The sequence below is a fragment of the Acipenser ruthenus genome, chromosome 13 (genome assembly GCF_902713425.1).
Source record: "Acipenser ruthenus chromosome 13, fAciRut3.2 maternal haplotype, whole genome shotgun sequence".
Classification (NCBI taxonomy): Eukaryota; Metazoa; Chordata; class Actinopteri; order Acipenseriformes; family Acipenseridae; genus Acipenser; species Acipenser ruthenus.
Genome location: NC_081201.1, coordinates 4,923,065 through 4,946,790, shown reverse-complemented (window position 1 = coordinate 4,946,790; position 23,726 = coordinate 4,923,065). Strand labels below are relative to the sequence as shown.

Here is a 23,726-nt window from a genome sequence, read left to right as displayed (position 1 = left end):
CCAACAGTATTAAAATTGATTCTCAGTATCAAAATCCATAACCTACATTAGGTAACAGTTCATGATAATTTTGTATAAAGCCGTGGTTTCTGTAGTGTCCTATGCGTTCATATAAACAACAATCAAATGTGGCCTTTTTAAACCCTTCATGGATCTGCCTCATAATGTATTTGAATTACTAACATATGGAAACTAGGTACTGGTATACATTTGCCCAAAGCAAAGGAAGTTACTTCTGTCTGTGGTAATTGAAAACATTGTACTATTAATAAAAGGTTTGCAGCAAGGAAATATAATTATTTGTATACATTTCTTGCAATAAAGTGACTTTGAAATGCAAAACACTCTTCCACATGCTGGAAATAAAACATTAGTACCTTAACCAAGCCCAAGAGAGCTTCTTTCTTATTTAAAAAATATACAATTACATAAAAAAAACAAGAAGGGTATGAGTGAAGCAGTCTTCACCTGAGATAAATGCATGGTGAAAGATTAAAGGTTGCATTCATAAATGCATCTGTGCACCTGTGCATGCATTAGACCGCAAGACATTTACCAGCAATTTAAAGATTTAGAAAGTCCTCCAATGCATTCTAAACTAGCTTGTGAACATACCTGTACTTACCACATACAGTTACTTTCTCAAACAATGCAAATTATTATTTTATTTTTTTATTCACAAATTGTCATACTGTACATGTGTAGTAGTTTGTCAGCTAAACGTGTTTTACACAGTTTACATAATGCCCATTACAGAAGCACAACCAAAACAAGGTGCCCATTACAGAAGCACAACCAAAAAAAATCAACAGGTGATGAACATCACTTGAGTAATAAGGAAAAACAAGGTTTCTTTATCCTTCACACCTGGGGTGCTGTGAGGTCTCCAGCTAAAAGCCTTTGGAGCAGTTTTGCAGTTCATTCTTCATTCCTTTTTGCTCTTTAATACTATCCTTCCGACACCCTGTCACGTAACACCTCGAGATAAACAAGTTACCTACATGATTCAGCAACCCTCAATGCTTTTCGACATGTTAGAAAAAAAACATACCATTTGTATAGCATTGTAGTGCTCTAGCAAACCATTTGCCGACCACAGCATTTTTAACCATAATCACAATGGAATGGATTCAGTCAGTCAGACTGCAGAATTTACAATGCCTTGGCCAATATGAGTAATGTTAATTGTTAAATCTGTTGTCATTGTGCTCTGTGTACTGAATATATTTGTACTGTATGTCTAGCATTATTGTCCATGCTGGTAACTTATACCCAGAAGGACACCCCTGAGAATGATATGCTTTTCATATACTAAAAAAGGATTTATTATATATATATATATATATATATATATATATATATATATATATATATATATATATATATATTGTTTAATTTTGTGATGTTTCTAAATATTAACTTGTGTTTTCAGGTCAAGTCCTGCTTGAAAAATCCTTAAAATATTGTTCTTGCTTGTTGTTCTGGTTGATGGTATTTTCATCCTTCTCTAATGATGCCCAAAGCAGAGCCATTAAGCTTGATCTTTTTTATCAAATGCTGACAATTTTCTATTCATCAAATGTACATTCCTCTAATACATCAATTAACACTGAGATATTGTATTATTTAAAACATAAATTGCCCTTAATAGATGATTTTGTTTATTTTTTGGTAACACCTGACATGAAGTCTTAAGTGTTTTTAATGACAGGCAACTTTGCTTTACAAGTTGATTGATGGTTTCCTAATGAAAAAATAAAGGTTGGTGCCTGGAACATGTCAGTCGAAAACAGCATCTCAGAGAAACCTGTGTTAATAAAGACAGGAGGAAGTGATTAAGAAATGTAAAGATTGACTCCAGTTAAGACCTAAAATGTATCAATCTGTGTTACTTATCCCAATGTAAAAGTGAAAAAAGCATGGTCTGTAGTTTCATAAATACTATTTCCTGTGCATTTGTAAATAAATGCATGACCACCCAAGGAAAAGTATAGTTTCAGTGTGTGTTGACCCTGAGGTCGCTAAGTACAGAGTTTGAATAGGATTCCACCTTCACAATCCAACCAGATTTATGAGAATAATCAACTTGGTGTGGCCGAAGAGAAACGAACTGTGTCAAAATGGTATATTACCTTATAGAAAGTGTCTTATGGATGCTTTCAATTAGGCGTGTATTTTTTATATGTCTGATCCGATAAATTCTTCTATGTAAAGGACATTTCGTAGAATAAGCCTAGCATTCAAATCAGCTTGCATCACGTGTAAGCTTGCCATGCATGAAAAGAGAATGTTTTTATCTGTTTAATTCACCCGGATTTATCCCGTAAATTACCCTTTCATTCCATCCTACCTGTTGGATTCCATTCTAGTTCTTACTGCTCTTGTTTGTATAACTTGTGACTGAGAAATGCGCTCACAGAGATGGAACAAAAACAAGACCTTATAAAATATAGGCTGTACTCTGTTAAACTGGAAAAGTGGAACACAACAAAATACTTGAGTGAGTGACTTCATTTCCCACTTGGGGCTCACACTTTTGTATAAGCCCCATAGCCTTTAAAAAAAAAGCCTGGCTTGACATGGTTTGATCCATTGCCTCACTGAAAAAACTGCAGACAAAGACTGATTCTTTACATTTAAAGGTTAAGGTTTTGCTCTTGTCACTTAGCTGGCTGTTCTCCATAATATATAGCCTGGCAGGTAGGTTATGAAAAGATAATTGTTTTGCGTGGTTGAAAAATAACAAATTAAAGAAACACACCTTTTTTTAGTTGATCCAGAATGAAGCCATTCCTATTTCAGGTTTATATTGATACAGTATCAGGAAAATTTCTAAGCAAATTATTTATTCTCTAAGACAGGTGTGAGAAATATTGGCCCTTCCACTCCTGGTCTTTGTTTCAACCCTGTTCTAAATGGTTTAATTGAACCAGTTAAACCTCCATCCAGACCCTGAAGTAGTTCTATCTCATTCTACCTGTTAAACCTGGAGTGGAATAGTCCTCCAGGACCGTGATGGGACACCCCTGCTCTAAAATAAAGTGTTTTCTTAGAGATGTAAAATATAGAATTTAAACAATGATTCGAGGTATGTGCAAGAAATCGCGCAAATTGTTGTGTGTTAATTCCTGCATTGTCCTTTTGTTTCTTGGGTCTAATAATCAAACTAAGAGACTGATTCAAATATCACATAATTCACCACAATTTGTCTCTGCTTGAAAAAAGCTAGAGAGGAACACGTCTCATTCATCTTACATGAGCGCTAAATTCACAAAGAAGAAGAAGAACACCCCGCCCCCCTCCCAATATTGCAGTGCACATGTCTTTCAAATTACTGGATATCTTTTCACAGCTCTTTGCTTCCAAGTGTTTTTCACTTCCCTGTGTTGTTAAATGCAGCTGCTTGACAAAAATGCTAATTATAGTTTCACAGCCTCTCTAGTTTCAATCTAAACCAATAATTCCCATTGCCGTAAACAGGGTGTCAAAGTCTGCAGGGACACAAAGCAGTAATCAAGCCTGGCTGTTTTGACTGCTTTGCTCATTTAGGCTGAAAACATTCCTTATTTTTTTAGAGATTGCTATAAGACTGACAAAGAGGTGCTCTTATTAAACTGACTTACAGCGTTAAGAGTGTGCCTTTTGTCCTGCCACACTTTTCAATAAATGCCAGTTCACGTGAAAAAGGGTTGGAATTACTGTGAATTGATGAATATGCCAATATAATTCAACAGGAAATCCTGTTTTGAATCCCACCACTTATTGGAAAGTGTCAGCTTGTGTTCCTGCAGTGTCTAGTGTGCTTTCTGAGGGTTCAGCTCCCAGTCTCTGATGATCGGTGGGATTTCTGACTGCTGCACTAAAGAATGTCACAGCGGAATTTCTGAGTCTAGAATATCACAGCGGAATTTCTGAGTCTAGAATATCACAGCGGAATGTCTGAGTTTAGAATATCACAGCGGAATTTCTGAGTTTAGAATACCCCTAATAAAGGTTTACTGTGCTACTTGCTGGTATATCATGGTAAAAGAACAGCAAAATGTACAAATCACATTGAGGTGTCGTACACTATAGCAAAACAATTCATGGGAAAAGCATAGGGATCACCATTACCATGGTGCCTCTGAATCAAGATTATCCTATAAGAACATAAGAACATAAGAAAGTTTACAAACGAGAGGAGGCCATTCGGCCCATCTTGCTCGTTTGGTTGTTAGTAGCTTATTGATCCCAGAATCTCATCAAGCAGATTCTTGAAGGATTTCAGGGTGTCAGCTTCAACAACATTACTGGGGAGTTGGTTCCAGACTCTCACAATTCTCTGTGTAAAAAAGTGCCTCCTATTTTCTGTTCTGAATGCCCCTTTAGCTAATCTCCATTTGTGACCCCTGGTCCTTGTTTCTTTTTTCAGGTCAAAGAAGTCCCCTGGGTTGACATTGTCTATACCTTTTTAGGATTTTGAATGTTTGAATCAGATCACCGCATAGTCTTCTTTGTTCAAGACTGAATAGATTCAATTCTTTTAGCCTGTCTGCATACGACATGCCTTTTAAACCCGGGATAATTCTGGTTGCTCTTCTTTGCACTCTTTCTAACAAGGTGACCAGAACTGAACACAATATTCTAGATGTGGTCTTACTAATGCATTGTAAAGTTTTAACATTTAACAAACACTTGATTTAAATTCAACACTTTATATCCGAGCATCTTGTTGGCCTTTTTTTTACAGCTTCCCCTCATCTATAAATAGCTTCTATTTTTTGTAATGAATGCATTTTTAAAAATTTTAAGTTACATGGAACTATTTTTTCTTAGCTCAGTTTTAGGCTGAAGGATATTTAATAAAAATGACTTTTTTGCTAATTAAAAAAGTTTTTACTTTTAATTTTTTTTTTATTTATTGAACCCATTTTATAAGAGCAATAAGGCACTCCAGGGTGTGTGATATACTATAATATCAGCACTCCCCTAAGAGGTTGAAGCCACTGTCACACACCCTTATATACAGACGTGCTCAAATTTGTTGGTACCCTTACAGCTCATTGAAATAATGCTTCATTCCTCCTGAAAAGTGATGAAATTAAAAGCTATTTTATCATGTATACTTGCATGCCTTTGGTATGTCATAGAATAAAGCAAAGAAGCTGTGAAAAGAGATGAATTATTGCTTATTCTACAAAGATATTCTAAAATGGCCTGGACACATTTGTTGGTACCCCTTAGAAAAGATAATAAATAATTGGATTATAGTGATATTTCAAACTAATTAGTTTCTTTAATTAGTATCACACATGTCTCCAATCTTGTAATCAGTCATTCAGCCTATTTAAATGGGGAAAAGTAGTCACTGTGCTGTTTGGTATCATTGTGTGCACCACACTGAACATGGACCAGAGAAAGCAAAGGAGAGAGTTGTCTGAGGAGATCAGAAAGAAAATAATAGACAAGCATGGTAAAGGTAAAGGCTACAAGACCATCTCCAAGCAGCTTGATGTTCCTGTGACAACAGTTGCAAATATTATTAAGAAGTTTAAGGTCCATGGAACTGTAGCCAACCTCCCTGGGCGCGGCTGCTAGAGGAAAATCGACCCCAGATTGAACAGAAGGATAGTGCGAATGGTAGAAAAAGAACCTAGGATAACTGCCAAAGAGATACAAGCTGAACTCCAAGGTGAAGGTACGTCAGTTTCTGATCGCACCATCCGTCGCTTTTTGAGCGAAAGTGGGCTCCATGGAAGAAGACCCAGGAGGACTCCACTTTTGACAGAAAAACATAAAAAAGCCAGACTGGAATTTGCTAAAATGCATATTGACAAGCCACAATCCTTCTGGGAGAATGTCCTTTGGACAGATGAGTCAAAACTGGAGCTTTTTGGCAAGTCACCTCAGCTCTATGTTCACAGATGAAAAAATGAAGCTTTCAAAGAAAAGAACACCATACCTACAGTGAAACATGGAGGAGGCTCGGTTATGTTTTGGGGCTGCTTTGCTGCGCCTGGCACAGGGTGCCTTGAATCTGTGCAGGGCACAATGAAATCTCAAGACTATCAAGGCATTCTGGAGCGAAACGTACTGCCCAGTGTCAGAAAGCTCTGTCTCAGTCGCAGGTCATGAGTCCTCCGAAAGGATAATGACCCAAAACACACAGCTAAAAGCACCCAAGAATGGATAAGAACAACACATTGGACTATTCTGAAGTGGCCTTCTATGAGTCCTGATCTGAATCCTATCGAACATCTATGGAAAGAGCTGAAACTTGCAGTCTGGAGAAGGCACCCATCAAACCTGAGACAGCTGGAGCAGTTTGCTCAGGAAGAGTGGGCCAAACTACCTGTTAACAGGTGCAGAAGTCTCATTGAGAGTTACAGAAAACGTTTGATTGCAGTGATTGCCTCTAAAGGTTGTGCAACAAAATATTAGGTTAGCGGTCCCATCATTTTTGTCCATGCCATTTTCATTTGTTTTATTATTTACAATATTATGTTGAATAAAAAATCTAAAGCAAAGTCTGATTTCTATTAAATATGGAATAAACAATGGTGGATGCCAATTACTTTTGTCAGTTTCAAGTTATTTCAGAGAAAATTGTGCATTCTTCGTTTTTTGTGGAGGGGTACCAACAAATTTGAGCACGTCTGTATATATATATATATATATATATATATATATATATATATATATATATATTAGATCCAGTTAGACTGGAACAAACCAGAACATAGCCATAACTGTAACTTTGCAGTTGTTTTTTGAATCTGATATGTTTGAAAATTAGGTCTATTGTGGGATCTATAAAACAGTTGAAATTAAAAATAATAAACTAATTAGTGAGCTAATCTCTATTGCCCTTAAAAATGAATTCCTTTAAACAGCCCTTAAATCCCACATTTTTTGTTTGACTCTGTCATGCATCACTCGTCATGTAACATTTCAAAATGAAAGCATCCAAGTAAGTCCAACTTTAAACAGCACTGACACTCCCATAATAAAACACGTTTATTTTTACAGTCCTTACCAGATTATATGTTCTGGGCTCTGTTTACTGAAAAGCATGTGGAACATGGTGGTTGAGGCTGTATCGTGATTCCTTTTCAGCTGCCTGCCTTGCATTGTACTCCAATGCGCACGCGACATGTACCTTCACCCAGCTGCGTCTTGTGTGCTTGTGTATCACAATACAGACTAAAGAGCACCGAAATGAATGGTGCCCGCTTGCTAATCTAGACCAGAGACGCTACGTCGTTAAACTAGTTCATTTTGCCTGTTGAAAGGAGTGATAACCTAGTTCTAAAATCCAGTTGATGCTGCTTCACATGTAATTCAAACAGGGGTTTACTGTTGGACAAACTGGTACTTTCCTCAGTTGTTTAAACATGACAGCTAGCATTGCTTTAGCATTATGCATGACAATAAGAGTGCATAGTGCACTTGTATTTTACTGCTGCATGGGGTCTGTAATCAAGATCTCTGCAACTGGCCAATATTAGACCAAACTCACTAGTAAATGGGTGATTTATATCTTGTCAAAGTCTGCTTTCCAGTCCTTCACATTTTTAGATGTTTGTTTAAGGTGGAGTGCAAATGTACCAAATAATTGCAAAAGCATTATTACATTTCTTTAACAGACTTTGGAAATAGTCACTGGTTTGCCATAAAGTAATACTATTGCAGTATTCAAACACTCTCTTGCTGTAATACTAATAACATGTGCTTCAAATAGGCAAGTTAAGTGGCTTGTATATGTGTTAGCTGTGTTAGTAGAAGAAAGTAGTGTTAACAGTGATTCCTTTTCTTTACCTTGTTGGTTGATGCACAAATGGAGGGCTATTGGGCTCTCTAAATTAATTTAACACAAGAAGGAATTTCCAAAAACAGTTATGTTCTCCCTAACAAAAAAAACAAGTTTACATTTCCAAATGATAGTTTAGGCAAATTGACATGTGTTTTACCAAACATGACAAGCCAAATCCATACACACTGCCTTCACTCTGACAGGTTATGTATGTAGTACTTTCATAAAACGATCAGATTTCATAATTGGAACCATTTGGGAATGCTTTTAGATGTCACCTTTAGTGTACCATTTTATATATATATACACACACATACATATATATAGGGGAACTGTCTTCAATAAGACAAGAAATCCCATTAAATATGGATTGCCCATCTTCCATGATGCAAGATATTTCAAACTACACATTCACTCACAAAGCGGGTCAATAATATGCTAAATGCCATTAGAAACTTTTTAAGTTGCAATGGATCCTTGTAATAACTGTCTGAAATTCACTGACATCCTGCCAGGTTATGGATGATGGGGATCAATAATCTAATGCATCTAATGCACTCTTGTTAAGGAAGTCATTAATGTATGCAAAGCACTTTCCACTTGCTGTTACCTGCCCATTTCCAAGATATATCTATATGGAATACACAATGATTCGGAGAGGACTGTGCAACAAACATCTAGCACATTCTTCATGTATTTCACTCTTTTTACCCTATAAACACTGTCTAAATAATATGCGATAAACACATATTGAAATCAGTGTAAGTGCCATTCTCTGTTACAATAAATTGCTACAGGGTGCTTTGAATGGTTTATAAAAGAAACTCATAAAAAAATTACTGTTGATCATTTACTGTTAATTCAAAAAGCAATCCACCTTTGGGACTGACAGACATAAGAAAACTTGAAAGCAGGTGGAGTTGTCTACTGTTTACATTGTTTTCTGTGGTTTTTGTGACAAACCCCAGTTGTTGTCAGTTGAACTGATGATTGAATGAACTAGAGGAGAAACTGAATATAATAAATCGAAGACCACAGCCTGTTTGTCGGGCTCTTCCTCAAGGAAGAGAGGGTTATATTATGCTGTCGAACCTAAAATGCTCTTTAGTTACATAAAATATCGAATTGCATTTAATGCACTATTTTTTATTAGTACCAGTAACTTTAAATGTTTCATGCTTATTTGTTCAGATTGTTTCCTTTGTTTTATAGCACTGGGCCAAGGTCACCCATGGTCAAACCCTGCTTATAATTATATATTTAAATTAGGGAGTATGGGAGGGCATTCTTTAAACCTGAGGTATAATGTCATCCCAATACAAAATGATGTCATCAGACTTGCGTTCAGACACATGCTGTTTGGATAAACAAAACCTACCTATCTGATAGTCACAAATGCCCAAACAATTGATTTAATCGATTTTATTGTATTTATTTATTTTTTCATTTTTAAGAAAAAAAAACTTCCCTCTGTTTTCCAATTAACCTCATTTGTATATGGTAATTAGCGAAAATTAGCTTAATTAATGTGTTTTCCCTGATAGCATAGGAGCTTAACCTTCAAGTTTTGCCTTCCACAACAAATCAAATCCTCGTTTTGCATATATGTTAATTAGCTGCAATTAATGTTATTTCCACATGCAAATCGGGGTATTACACCCTTATTAGCTATGAGGGTGCTCACTAGCTGCTTGATTGTCTACCTGGAATGTTTGAGCACTGTCCACTGCAAAAACAGACATAATAACAGTGTATTGCATGGTTTTGGAACTATATTAATTTCTTCAAACAATTATGGCCACTATTTATTTATTTATTTATTTTTTTTTTTTGGATATTACCTAACATATACAGTGAACGTTCAATTTGCTTCTAGTGCAGAAGATTATCAGATTATCAGATTGTTCCTGTATGCTAATCAAAAAACACGCAAACAGCTTTTAGTGTATCTTGGAGTTGAAACGGAGTTCAGAATAAAAAAGCATTTGCATGCTTTGCCCGGAGGTCTTGAAGTAAGCTGATGTTATATCAGAAATTCAATACATTAATCTCTGTACGTTACTTTCAAAGTCTGCCAGAATGTGTTGGAAAGCAGTACTTAAAAAAATAATAATATATATGCTTCTTCAGAACACGCCATTTTGCAAAATACTACAGGTTCAATCTCATAACGGCACAGCATTCCCTGTCATCAGCCACTCAGATCGGCGAGGGGTTAGATGAACAATAGATGTTCATGTGTCCATATTTTTTGGCCGCAGCAGTGTCTATTTTGCATGCAATAACACTCCACTGAAATACACGCTTCATCATGTTTGCATTGCAGTGACGGTCTGTATTTGATCATACAAACGATCATTTCTTTTGTTCCCGATGTGTACAGAAGAGGCTCAAAAGCCCCCTCACCTAACCTGACTGAAACTTAATGCAGGAGGACACTTTGCAACAGCGTCCTCCCAAGCCTCCTCAGGTATCATGCATCTTTGTACTCTGGTTAAATAGGGTAGAGGGCTGTTTCATCTCGAATGGCAGCCAGTTTTGCATTTGCTTTAGCAGCTAAAAAGAGACTTAATGGAACTACAAAAAGGCAATCTGTGCTTGCTCGCTCTCTCGCTCTCTCTCTGAGAGAGTCTCTCTCTCTCTCTCTCTCTCTCTCTCTCTCTCTCTCTCTCTCTCTCTCTCTCTCTCTCTCTCTCTTAGCTGGGGTGGCTTTCTACAGTTTACAATTCCTCTAGTCGTTCTGCGGTTATGTGCCAACTTTGTGCCAACCTGCATGCATCAGCTCAAGGTTGCCAACAGAGACAGAGTTGTGATGACAGCTGAGTTTGGCATAATCATCTGTGAATATTTTCATCAACATTGTTTGCTCAGAGCTTAACTTTGATTCCCAAAACACTCGTTAGCTTTGGGATTACTCTAGAAGACCGTGAGTAGAATTGAGGATTTTTAAAACAGATTTTAATTTATGCATTTATTTTAGTAGTTGGGTAAATAAATGCAGATTTTGGGGAGGTGGAGTTATCTGTGTAGAATATTTACAACTACACCAAGGACTAACCATACATATATACAAACTACTGCCACCTGCTGGACACTGTACAATGACCAGCTCCTACATAGGTACTACTGTCCTGTTAAATGACCAGCCCTTATGTAGGTACTACTGTAATATGACCAGCCCCTAAGTAGACAATGCGAAGTTAATGTACATTTATTTAGAACACATAGTTTGTTTTATGTATTCTGATTGGTCTAAATCAATACGTCGTTGAAACTCGGATGGCCTTCCATACCTGGGGCCACATACAATTGCATGGGCTGCGTGTGCCTAAAATGCTTTACAATTTTGCTGTTAATAGTGGCATAAAGTGAAAATGTATTATTATTATTATTATTATTATTATTATTATTATTATAATAATAATAATAATAATAATAATAATAATAATAATAATAATAATAATAATAATAATAATAATAATAACAATATTACTACTACTACTACTACTACTAATAATAATAATAATAATAATAATAATAATAATAATAATAATAATAATAATAATAATAATAATAATGAGCACCGGTGACACAATTGAGAATCTGTATATTATGTTTTTAAAATACTTGTGCTTAAGCAAATGTACAGCACCTTGCTCTGAGAGACAAAACCAAAAGGGGGTGTGTGGTTTTTCAGAGCGGGGCGTGGAACACAATCATAGAAGGCAAGAAGTGTGGCACGGAAAACAAGTGATTCTGGAGGAGCGGATGAGAGACCGTGCTTATTGTTCACATCATTTGCAAATAGTAATGAAAATGAAAAAGACGCGTCTGTGAATTGAGGTTTTTAAAACACAGGAGTAGAAGGACTTAAGCAAAACAAAACTGCTAAAATGGAAATAAAAATGTCTAAAAAGAAGAACGCACACTTGTATAGTATATGAAGAAGCCGTGCATACAGTGCGTGATATTTCTATATATTTGGAGAAAATCGCGACACGCTTACCCTCTGTCGGCATTTGCACGACCGACGCAGTTTGAAAAGATCTTGTACATTTTACAAAACAAATTGTCCATATTTGAGAAAGACAAGGCATGTTTCCTAAGTTTTTCAGCTGGCATTTTGATCAGGATAGCGACTCATGGGATGTAGTATTTGGAGAAATAGGGTCAACCTTGGACTGTTGAAGGCACAATCCAAAGTGTCGGTATTTTTTACCATGATCATTATTTTCACTTATTTATTTTACTGTCTGACAGGATACTGCGAGACTCTGCCACGACCAATGTATGATCACCATCCCGCTACCAGCACTAGTAAAAACCACAATGGACAGAATGGCTTTGACGTGCAAAACAACATTTTGGATGGAGCAGGTTTTGCCAAAAACACGCCGAATTCACCAGTTAAGACTAACAGAACTTTGCAACGTTCTGGGGCGAAAGCGCTGCCTGGTTCAGACAAACTGCATTCTGTCCTGCAACAGATGGGAGACGTGCAAAGGCATATTTCTGATGGGGACAAGGAGCAGTTCCAAGATGCCAGCAGCAGCATATCAGTTTTCAATAGCTTTGGGAGTAGAAAGTTCCCGCAGGCGATCATCATCGGTGTGAAGAAAGGGGGTACCCGCGCGCTGCTGGAGTTTCTTAGGATTCACCCCGACGTCAGAGCTGTAGGTGCCGAGCCCCATTTCTTCGACAGGTTTTATGACAAGGGGCTGGAGTGGTACAGGTAAGGACAAAAAAAAAATTAAAAAACGCAGGATCTAACACCAACTCTTGACGTTGGAACTTAATCGGGGTCTGTAAGTTATCATGCAGAAACACATTTAAAAATACGCTCTCCATAATAGCTATATAATTAAATATACCACTATGCTGTCTAGCTTTATTATTATTATTATTATTATTATTATTATTATTATTATTATTATTATTATTATTATTATTATTATTATTAGTTATTTTGATGTTATGCTCGTAAAATATAGGCTATGCAATAATGTCGTCTTTTTACAGGGAGAAGTGGCGGCTCTCTGGTTGGCACTTACTGTACACAGGTGGTTGAGGCAAAACACACAAGAGTGTATTAAAAAATACAATTTCTGGCTGCAAATGTTAGAATGTGTGGAACATTATTAGATTGTAACACTAGTTAGAGTAACCATGCTTCAGTCATTAACCGGTTAAATGGATATTATGGTATTTGGTCTGTAACGTATTCATGAAATATTGATCATCGCATGGTTGTCATAAAATGCAACGTATCGTATTTTTTTTAAAGTATTGTAATCGTATTACTTGTTGGAGGCGTAAGACTGTTATTTAAATGCATTGAGCAAGTGCATGTTAAATACAGCGGCAGATGCGATTAATACTAGTAGGCTATAGTTAAAATATATGTAGTTGATAATGTTTAACATTTGCTTAAGTTAACTGTGCTGTAAGACATTGCGATGCTTGCTTAAGATTAATAGATAACCTATTTAATTACAGCTGTTATAGCATTAGAGCTCCATTCGTGTTACTGGGTGCTTTAAAACAAACATGCTGGGTATGTGTAAGTGCCTATTTTTTCAAGAGCAAATAATTAATGTAATCTATTATTTAACTAGTTTAATGAATACATCTGTTAGCAAAATCAGTGCATATTCATTAAAAGAGCAGACCTTAGATACAGTAGAATGCAGTTCAAAGTTTGTGTACGTCCCAGACACTAATAAACTCCTATTCCCAATATACCCCAAACCAAAAACTCGCTTATAAAACCATCAATCACTTATTCAAAACTGTACATATTGCTGTTGCTGTAGGAATATATATGACGGTGGACTGCAAAGCCTTTAAACGTGTCACTGCAAAGTAACTTGTATGTTTAATTTAAATATACAGTACAGCAGTACTATGTTAGATCAACGTTACATTATAATATGCAATGTAAACGTTCACAAAGCATATACCTCTGTGCTACACTAGTTTTATTTATTTATTTTAGAAAAAAAGCTTTGGTATTAAAAAGCTTGAAATAAATTACTCCGGATGTTGTACAAAAATACTAATAATTTAGCACAGTGGTAAATGCTTTGTGAATATGGTCCTAAAACTTCTACACTATACACAGAAAAACAGACAATTACACACAAGGGCTTATTCCAAAATAAGTAATGCCATTCAGAAGTTAATACCAGAAGGCTACAGAAGCATTTCACATGCATTTAAATACATTTTACACTTACTCTTGCTTGAGTAGATTCAAAACAAACAATACCAAGGAGTCCTGAGGCACTTCCAGTTATCTTTCCTCATACAATTATATTCATGTAGGCATGCCCAGACAACCACCACCGGGAAACGTTTAGAGGAAAAATACCTGTGCTATTAATGGATTTAATATCTCATACCCCCTACAAAAGGAGGACAGTCCAAAATCCACCCATATGGAAAGAAAATACATAAAAAAGGTGAAATATATGTATATATGTTTCACTGTTCACATGTGCATACATGTGTATATATGCCCAGCTCCAGACTGGCACAAATGGAAAATTCTGAAGTATGGATAGATCGTTCAGTAATTGAAATCATTGAATAACTGATGGGAAAAGACCTGCAAACCTGAATGACACAACCATTTAGACTATATTAATATATAGGCTATATTAATCATAGGAGGCTGTGTGGTCCAGTGGTTAAAGAAAAGGGCGAGGTCCTCAGTTCAAATCTCACCTCAGCCACTGACTCATTGTGTGACCTTGAGCAAGTCACTTAACCTCCTTGTGCTCCGTCTTTCAGGTGAGATGTTATTGTAAGTGACTCTGAAGCTGATGCATAATTCACACACCCTAGTCTTTGTAAGTTGCCTTGGATAAAGGTGTCTGCTAAATAAACAACTAGAAATAATAATAATGATGGGTATGCATGCTGCAAGTATAATGCAGATGTAGTGTATACAGTATTATGAATAACATCTTTTTGCCCTCAAGCACTATTGCAAGGATGGAGACAAACCATTCCAAGAGGTAATTTTAAGCAGTGCATATCTTTACTCGATTGACTGGTTTATTTTCTTTTTGGTCTAAACACTGTAATTAATGCCCGGAAAGATACACTGTACTTGTTTAGTGATTTTTGAATAAGTATAACTGCTGTATTAGTTGCCTTGGCTTATGTGACTGTAATGCAACATTTATTTCAAATTCAGTTTGAAAATGTTCTGATATAAACTTTATTTTAAATCATTTATAAACATTTGGGACATAAGCTGGCATTGTGTAAGGCTAAGTTTTCTATAACAGAGGGTTAGATTAGCTTCATGCTACTATCTTACTTCCATTAAAAATTTCATAAAACCACTGCATAAAACTGTTGCAGAATAGACCATCTTCATATGTGAATATACAGTTTCAAAGCTTTTAATTGCCCTAGCTGTATTTAGAATTTAGAGAAAAAAAAATCTATTGTGAAACAAGTATCTGCAAGTTCTGTAGTTCTGATTCAGCTTGCTGTTGAACTTTTCTTCTTTAGAATAAAAGCGCAATGCTGTGGTAAAACTGTTAAAACAAAAAGTCTTGGTAGTGCTAACATTTGCAAAGCATATTTATTTCTGAAGTGAATCTGCATCTGATTTCAAAATGACCACATTGCAGGTGGGGTAGGAACTTATTCGAGTTAATTTTAAAAAAACATTCCTTCTAATTACTCTGAGTTTATTAATAAAGAAAAACAGGTAAACGTAATTAGAATAAATCATACCACAGATCTGGATACTATAGCACTTTTCTATTAATTCAAGTATATTATTTGTGAACATGTATTCATGTTTTAGTGTAGTACATTCAACAGCAAGCTGTTTTGTTTTGTACGATATAAGCAAAATGTATTTTGATTAATGATTAATGATTTTGAAGGGCAAATATTGCCCTTAAGACCATTGTTTGTTTGCTGTAAACCACTGATATATTTTCCTTCAAAATGCCGGCACACTTTTCTATGCACACTTGACCTCATTTTTACTATTTATTTGAACCTGTTGATAAACCCCTACAACAAGCATGCAGTAGTAACAGGGTTAGCATTATACATTCCCTTTAAAAGAAACATTCAAATTATCTTTAAAATACAGTCAGTGCCGAGAGTATAAAGCAGTTGCATTATTCCTTCCAATTGTACTCAAGGAGGGTACTTCAACTTTATTTTTGTCCAATTAGTGTAGCAACAAGCCTGTTTATTAACACAGGTATTGAGCAAATGTCAATAGCCTTTCAAACCCCAGCAGTCCCTCTGTAAATGACTGAAAGCTCACAGCAGTTCACACTATCTCAGAGAAGGGAACGCGCAGGGCCAGAGAGGAGTCATTGATCAGCCACTCAGCAAGCTGCTCTCCTGCTTGTCAGCACAGCTCATTACAAACACTTGTCAATAAATACTAGGTGTTAGGGTCCCGGCCATTGGCAGGCTATTCAGTCCCATGCCAATAAAATCCTGTTTATTGACGTTGTGTATCTAGGGATAGTGGCAGTGGGATGTCTCTGGGGCTCTGTGACTGATGTGGGCCAATGTGGATACTTTGGACTGTAGCCTATCCGTTTCATCCTGTTCCCTGTGTCATTTTGTGTTGTTCATAAATAATAGTAGGTTTTGTGTTTACAGTGTGACAGAAAAAAAAAATGTTTAGATGACCAATCCTCCTGAATGGAGTGACACTTTGTAAACTTATTGCATTACAGAGTCAAGTTGCTAGTACTTACTTATTCCTACTTTACTTCATTCATCAGTTTGTCAGGATAGCATGTGCAAGACAAGAAATAAGGTTCATTTTAATTTAAGAGCTGCTATAAGCAGTTCTTAAATTAAAGAACTGCAAGTCTTATTTTTCCCCCTTACAGCACAAAACAGAGCAAACGTTATGCTGTGACACACCGGTTTTAATGTTGCAGATTCCCAGAGGAAAATCCTCTAACATCAAATTAGTGCTTACCATTAATTACACTGTGGAAAAGTGATGGGTGCCAAAATGTTAACAAGCATCTCATCAGGCATGAGCAAAGCGAATGCAGATGCAACATTAGCCGATTCATTCTCTGCATCGGTTTATCATTTAACTTAAAGTAGGCTGACAAATTGGGATCTCCTTTGTTTCCTTTTTTCCCACTGAGTTTATAACCCTATCGCTGCATTAGGCTGCATATGAGGTGACAGCGTGGAGTTCCTATGAAGCTAATTGCCCAATGTGGCATCAGCGCAATGAGCTCAACAAATTCTGTCGCAATTAGCTAATTTAAATGTTCCACGGTGGGGATGTTTTGCATTTTGCAGATTGTGCAAAAGAGGCTGCTTTTGTAGCACAGCTGTGTGTTTCGATTAATTACAACAGCAGGAATGTTGACTTAAGATACCGCTAATGATTCACAGCTATCTGATTAGGATATAGTGCATCACCTTTTCCACTATTATTTCATGGGGGAGGGGATTGTCATTAATTAGGTGTTAATCAGGCTATAATTAACACAGCAGCTACAGTTGTTATGAATAACATTTGCAATCCATATCAGAAAACCACACTGTTACTTGTTTAATATTATGTGTGTGTGTGTTTGTGTGTGTGTGTGTGTGTGTTCAGTTTTCATTTCTTAAACCCTTTTTTTCTCCTTTCAAAACATAGTATTTATTGAAGACAGGAGTGTGTGCTTTGACAATCTGGCCCTTATTTATTGAAGACAGGAGTGTGTGCTTTGACAGTCTGGCCCTTATTTATTGAAGACAGGAGTGTGTGCTTTGACAATCTGGCCCTTATTTATTGAAGACGGGAGTGTGTGCTTTGACAATCTGGCCCTTATTTATTGAAGACAGGAGTGTGTGCTTTGGCAATCTGGCCCTTATTTATTGAAGTCGGGAGTGTGTGCTTTGACAATCTGGCCCTTATTTATTGAAGACAGGAGTGTGTGCTTTGACAATCTGGCCCTTATTTATTGAAGACAGGAGTGTATGTTTTGACAACCTGGCCCTTATTTATTGAAGACAGGAGTGTGTGCTTTGACAATCTGGCCCTTATTTATTGAAGACAGGAGTGTGTGCTTTGACAATCTGGCCCTTATTTATTGAAGACAGGAGTGTGTGCTTTGACAATCTGGCCCTTATTTATTGAAGACAGGAGTGTATGTTTTGACAATCTGGCCCTTATTTATTGAAGACAGGAGTGTGTGCTTTGACAATCTGGCCCTTATTTATTGAAGACAGGAGTGTGTGCTTTGACAATCTGGCCCTTATTTATTGAAGACGGGAGTGTGTGCTTTGACAATCTGGCCCTTATTTATTGAAGACAGGAGTGTGTGCTTTGGCAATCTGGCCCTTATTTATTGAAGACGGGAGTGTGTGCTTTGACAATCTGGCCCTTATTTATTGAAGACAGGAGTGTGTGCTTTGGCAATCTGGCCCTTATTTTCTTATGATTGAGGATGATAATTTAAAAAAAGGCCTCGTTCTGGGAGTGATGACAAGTCATAAATGTCTGGACCTTCATGGTTAATTATGTTCTGGTTATGACCCAACTGAGCTGCAACTTAATCTCCAGTGAGTTCATTCCTTTATGAAACTCTTCAGCCAGATGGAAACTTGACAGAAGTTGGCCAAGTGACTTGACTGATGTCTCGTGTTGTAACCCAGAAAGATGCCCTGGCCCTGGGCTCTAACCACCAAGGTGCACCACCTTCTGCTGCAACAAGTCCTGGTAGTGTCTCCTTTGTGGTAAGTTACAGTGCAGTGCTTATGAATCACTCTCTTAGACACTGACTCAAAAAGCCCAGACAACATATTGTTTTTTAATAGTCTCTTCCTAATTTGCAAAAGCCCGGAATGTGTTTGGCACCGTCCCCTCACTCACAGCTCCAGAGCTGGGTGAGATTGGACTGCAGTCAAGTCATCTTGCATGATTAGCATTGTGCTCTACCTCTCTCGCTGTGGTGACTGATGTGCATGCTTTCAGCTGTGTGTGTGTCCCTTCTGCCGGCCCGCCTGCTCGCCCGCTCGCTGCTAATGCCAAACACACAGTCCACTCGGGCAGTGTCTACAAACGTACCACGAAATGTTCCTGTCAGGACAACTGAGGAAGTCAGCACCTCCAGTCACTTTTTTTTAAAGTAACAAAAACGCTTATTCACTGCCAAACATTAGATGTGTTATGACTGGAGTATAGGATATTGACCTTAAGGTTAGGGTTTCGGTGTAGGGAGAGGATTATTCATTGTTTTATTAACAATAATCAGAGTGCAGTGTCCTGACAGGAGAATTTCTTGTTACCTTTGTAAGGACAGCTCTGCTTGGAACTTCATCACAGAGCACAGATATAAAACAAAATATACAGTAGAAGACATGTGAAGTATTGTCTAAATCAACTGTGCCAGTGGGTAACAGTGCCTGTGTAAATTCCTGAACCTTCCTTTTCATATCTTGCAAATACCCCACCTTTTCAGAATGCAACATCTGCAACATCGAACAGCTTATTGTTTTATACATCACTGTTACTTTGACTTTCATTACTACAATGATTATAGTACACCAACATTGGATTTTCCTTATTAATAATAGGGTTTTTACAATATGCACATAAGGGATCAATGGTACTGTAAAAGAGAACACCTCAAAGGGGAAGTGGTTACAGTTACAATACTGTATATGTCATTTTTAGCACTTCTTTATGCCCAGCACTGGTGTAGGTGATTCAGATTAATTTGAAATTCCATTGCTTACAGCAGCTGCCAACTGTACAGCTGATGCCATCCACAAATCATTTGGAACAACCTTATAAATGAAAAGGCCCTAACATTTGGAATTGTTTTTAACGACAGTTAGTAGAGCTCGTGAGAGAGGTGTCTGCAGCACTCATTTAGCCTTACGTGTGTGTTGATAGATGCTTAGGCATTTCAAAGGGCAGTGATTAGATCAGAGCGCATTGAAAACATCTGTAATGAAACCTCCAGCAATGGCCTTGTCATCCAGGTGTTCTATTGAAGTCATGCTGGCACATTCATTATGACATGACCACATTTTCCCAAGTTTAGAGGAGTGCCGTTCATCTGCCAGTGCTGCAAATTTGAGCTGACGAGGATCTTCAAAAAGCTTGGGCTTGAAAGAAACTTCTTATCTCCAGTTTCTGTCAATGCCAAAGGTGTGCCATTATTGTGATTGCTGATGAATATGATACCATGAGCTTACCTGAACTACGTATAAGTTGGCGATATGGTACGCCAAAACAGAGAGATTAATTGTTACATTGTTTCACTCTTTATATAGCTTTTTTTGGAGCATCCCAGTGCCAGTTTAAATAAAAAATAAAATATATATTTGTTACCTGAGCGAGGCACTCGATGTGCAGTTACACTGACCGGGATTACTGTTCAGGTTCTGCTTTGAAAGGCAACTCCACTCAATCCGTCTGATTTAAGCCTCCACCCCAGAACCTGGCCTCGTGTTCCTTAATATGCTGACACGTGCTCTCGATTTTGTCAGCTGCCATCTTGGGAAGCTCACAAGCCAGGCTCCTTCCATGAACGCTAAAGGCTGCAACGCTCAAGGCTGTGTGACTGCACCTGAGGGATCTCCTCCCATAGTCCTTTAAGCACCGTCAGATAAAACTAACCTGTTTTTTTTTTCTTCAAAATGTATTTGCAAGAGAGCAGTAGTAAAATCTTTCCTTTTATGTTGGGTACATGTGGTAATGAATATTGACTCAAAGTGGCATTACTGTTCTGCATGTTGGTTATTTATAAGTTTGAATGCTGATCAAGGAAAGAGAGATGATGTAGAATGGGATTGTAAGCACAAAGTTACTCTTTACCTGCCAAGTAAGGATCCTGCTACAAGGGTAAACAAAAAATACACAATACTGTGGGAAAGTAGGAGGGGATTCTCTCTCAACATTTCAGGACCCCTAACTTAACAGAACCATTGCTGTAAATAACAGTAATTATAACCTCCCACAAAAAGAGGGTTTGAATTTCAAGCACCAGAATTCTTTTTTTGTTATTCAGGCTGTCCTAACTGTTGGAATGTGCTGGATTTTAAAGAGCTAAAAGAAAATTTACCCCTCTATTTGAGAATAGAGAGTTGGAAAACTCCAGATGTTGTCTGTAAGCTTTATAGATAAACAGGATAATAATGTTTATATTTTATACGTTTGTTTTAGGATCAATGTTTCTCAGCCTCTTTCAAAAAGTTGGCTTACCACTTAATTTAAAAACAAATTAATAATAATAGTTTGTATCTGCTAAAAGTCTTGTTAGGGTGAGGTAGCACAGCAGGCATATTCATGTACCAATCTAGTGCATGTCACCAATTTGGTGTTCCATAGTGGGTCCGGATTAAGATTTGCTCTCACAGCTACAAGGAAAAGTTTTCTTTGCATCAAACCCTGTTGTAAACCTATTAATCAACAAGTACGTTTGTGTTCCAGGTTTGTAAATGTCAGAGATATAACCTTAGTGAGATGCTACTGTAGTGCTCAAAAACCCACAATAGCCAACTGGCAGCGGCAAGTGGAGTGGTACAAAATTGCTGCCAGATTGATGGTGAACCCTGCACAGGGAGATAGAGAGGGGTGACTGTGTCATAGCTTTGCATGCCACAAAGTCATTCTGGAAAGGGCAGAGCTGTGTTTAATAGTGTATCATCAGAGCTATTACAATAGCAGACCTGTAATCATGCAGCGCTGAGGTCATGTTAAATGCTTTCCAAACTCCGGTAGGATAAAAGCTATCAGGCTCACAGCAGCACAAGGTTTCCTCGGCTTCTAATTTGGAAGAGAGGAGTCAGGGGCTAACAAAGGGTTCCTATGCGTGATATCTCTGCCCAGAAGCTGGGCTGCTGATCCGACTGTGCTGCTGCTGCTGGTAATTACAGTGCAGTTACTTCAGAGTGTATGTAATTACTGGGGTCTGGGAAAGCTGCAAAAACCTACAGAAATTTAAACACAGCTTACATGCTGGAACACAAATGAGAAAGAGTCATCTGCATGCACTCTGCATTTCAGTGTTATTATTATTATTATTATTTGTTTATTTAGCAGACGCATTTATCCAAGGCGACTTACAGAGACTAGGGTGTGTGAACTATGCATCAGCTGCAGAGTCACTTACAACTACGTCTTACCCGAAAGACGGAGCACAAGGAGGTTAAGTGACTTGCTCAGGGTCACACAATGAGTCAGTGGGATTTGAACCGGGGACCTCCTGGTTACAAGCCCTTTTCTTTAACCACTGGACCACACAGCCTCCTATACTACTGGACCAACAGTCTCAGTGTTGCTGTTGTTCTTTCAACGATGAGCTGCTCCCTTGGGAGTGGATTCAGTTGCTTAAATTAGTAATTATTGTTCTTGTGGTTTTTGGCAGAGCTCTAGAGGAATGAGAAAGGCCACTGACCATTTTAAATGCAGCAGGCAAACTGTTCACAATGGGATATATTGGTGGAGATGTGACCTGATGAACATACCACAAAAGTACCAACATACTTACAGTGATGCCAGACAGCGTCCCCATTTCATCATAGCTATCAGCTGGGCTTGGATGGACAGCTCACTCAAAATCACAGAAACACAGGCCCATATAATTTTGCCTTGTGGTCACAGACCTATAATTTCCACCTTACTTACAAAGGAAAATACCAACCCACCCATTGACATGCATTCATTACCATTTATGGTCCCCCTGGTGGGAATGCATATTCGCATCGACAGAGATTTAGTAGAGGTATACATACAGTCAGTAGAGGTGTACATACATGTGTGTCACACATATATTGAGAGACCTGCTTATCCAGCTGTGAGGAAACTTGGTTAGGAGGACATTGTTCAGCACAATTTTTAGTATCAGGATCCAGGCATGTGTGGGCCAAAACAGAGATGGTTTCAACCCACTCACCACACTACGCATGTGTGTTAACTTTACATAGCTCATGGTGATCTACGTTTTAATATATGCAATGTATTTTGCTTTTGAAATGTATTTGAAATGAATTAGATACATTTGCTATCCCAATGTCTCTTTAGACATTGCCATGTCCCTTTAAAATGTACTTTATCTACCGTACTGTCGGTTCGGTTTTAAGCACTGATAAAAATGCCAGTGAACACAGCTCATACGCAGACTGTGATGAAGTGCAAACCTGTGTGGCAGTGCAGTAGCTGCATTATAACTGCTTCTCGTGTATGAGTGTGTTTTGTGTTTAATGATTTCATTATTTGATTTCATTAACTTTTTGTTTTACACAAATTGCTGATTTTGTTGAAGGGCGTATGCCCCTCGCTTCTGGCACTCCTTTGTATTTTAAGCAGGGGGAGCGTTTTGGGTGCTCATTAAAGATGAAAAGCTTATTAAAGCTCAGGCATCCTCTCAGAGACGGGCAGAGTGGAGGACGTTAATGGCTGTCAGGGCTGTGGAGAGGAAAGAGCTCTTCAGGAGAAGCCATTGCACAAAGCCGAGATTCAAGTGTCCTCTCCTCCACAAGCGCCTTTAGGCCAAAACAAAGACGGTTTCAACCCACTCACCACACTACTCGTGTACAAGACATGGCTGGTGAATTTTAACAGTGCCGTTACATTAGCCTAAGGGTAGAACACTGTGGTGATGAAGAACTGCTTTTTAAAGACTTAATTGTCAGGCTTTGGAGCGAATCCAGGACAGGTGCGGTCCCTCAGGTCAGGATCTCTGGGGCACGTTGGTGGAGAACTCTCTTCCATCCTGACCTGTACTGTACGTGCTATCACTTCCACACCATGAACCCTCAATTCAAAAGCAGGAAGACTACCTTCACGACCACACTGCTAGATTCTTCAGTTTTGTCTCTGCCAGTAGGTGCTGCTGTTGAGTAAAAGTGTTTCTGAGGGAGTCCCTCCGAAATACACACAATGGGGAAGAGATAATTTGCCATAGCTTTAACTCAA

The 23,726-nt window shown here is 37.8% G+C and overlaps 1 protein-coding gene across 1 annotated transcript in view; it reads left to right on the top strand.

The window, feature by feature from the left end:
• Positions 1-11,538: 11,538 nt before the first annotated feature.
• Positions 11,539-23,726, top strand: part of LOC117418054 (heparan sulfate glucosamine 3-O-sulfotransferase 6-like) — a 36,832-nt gene continuing 24,644 nt past the window's right edge. The window contains exon 1 of the mRNA XM_034030608.3: positions 11,539-12,524. Within this exon, the coding sequence (XP_033886499.2) occupies positions 11,935-12,524 (590 nt within the window). The 5' untranslated portion in view covers positions 11,539-11,934. The remainder of the gene's footprint in view (positions 12,525-23,726) is intronic.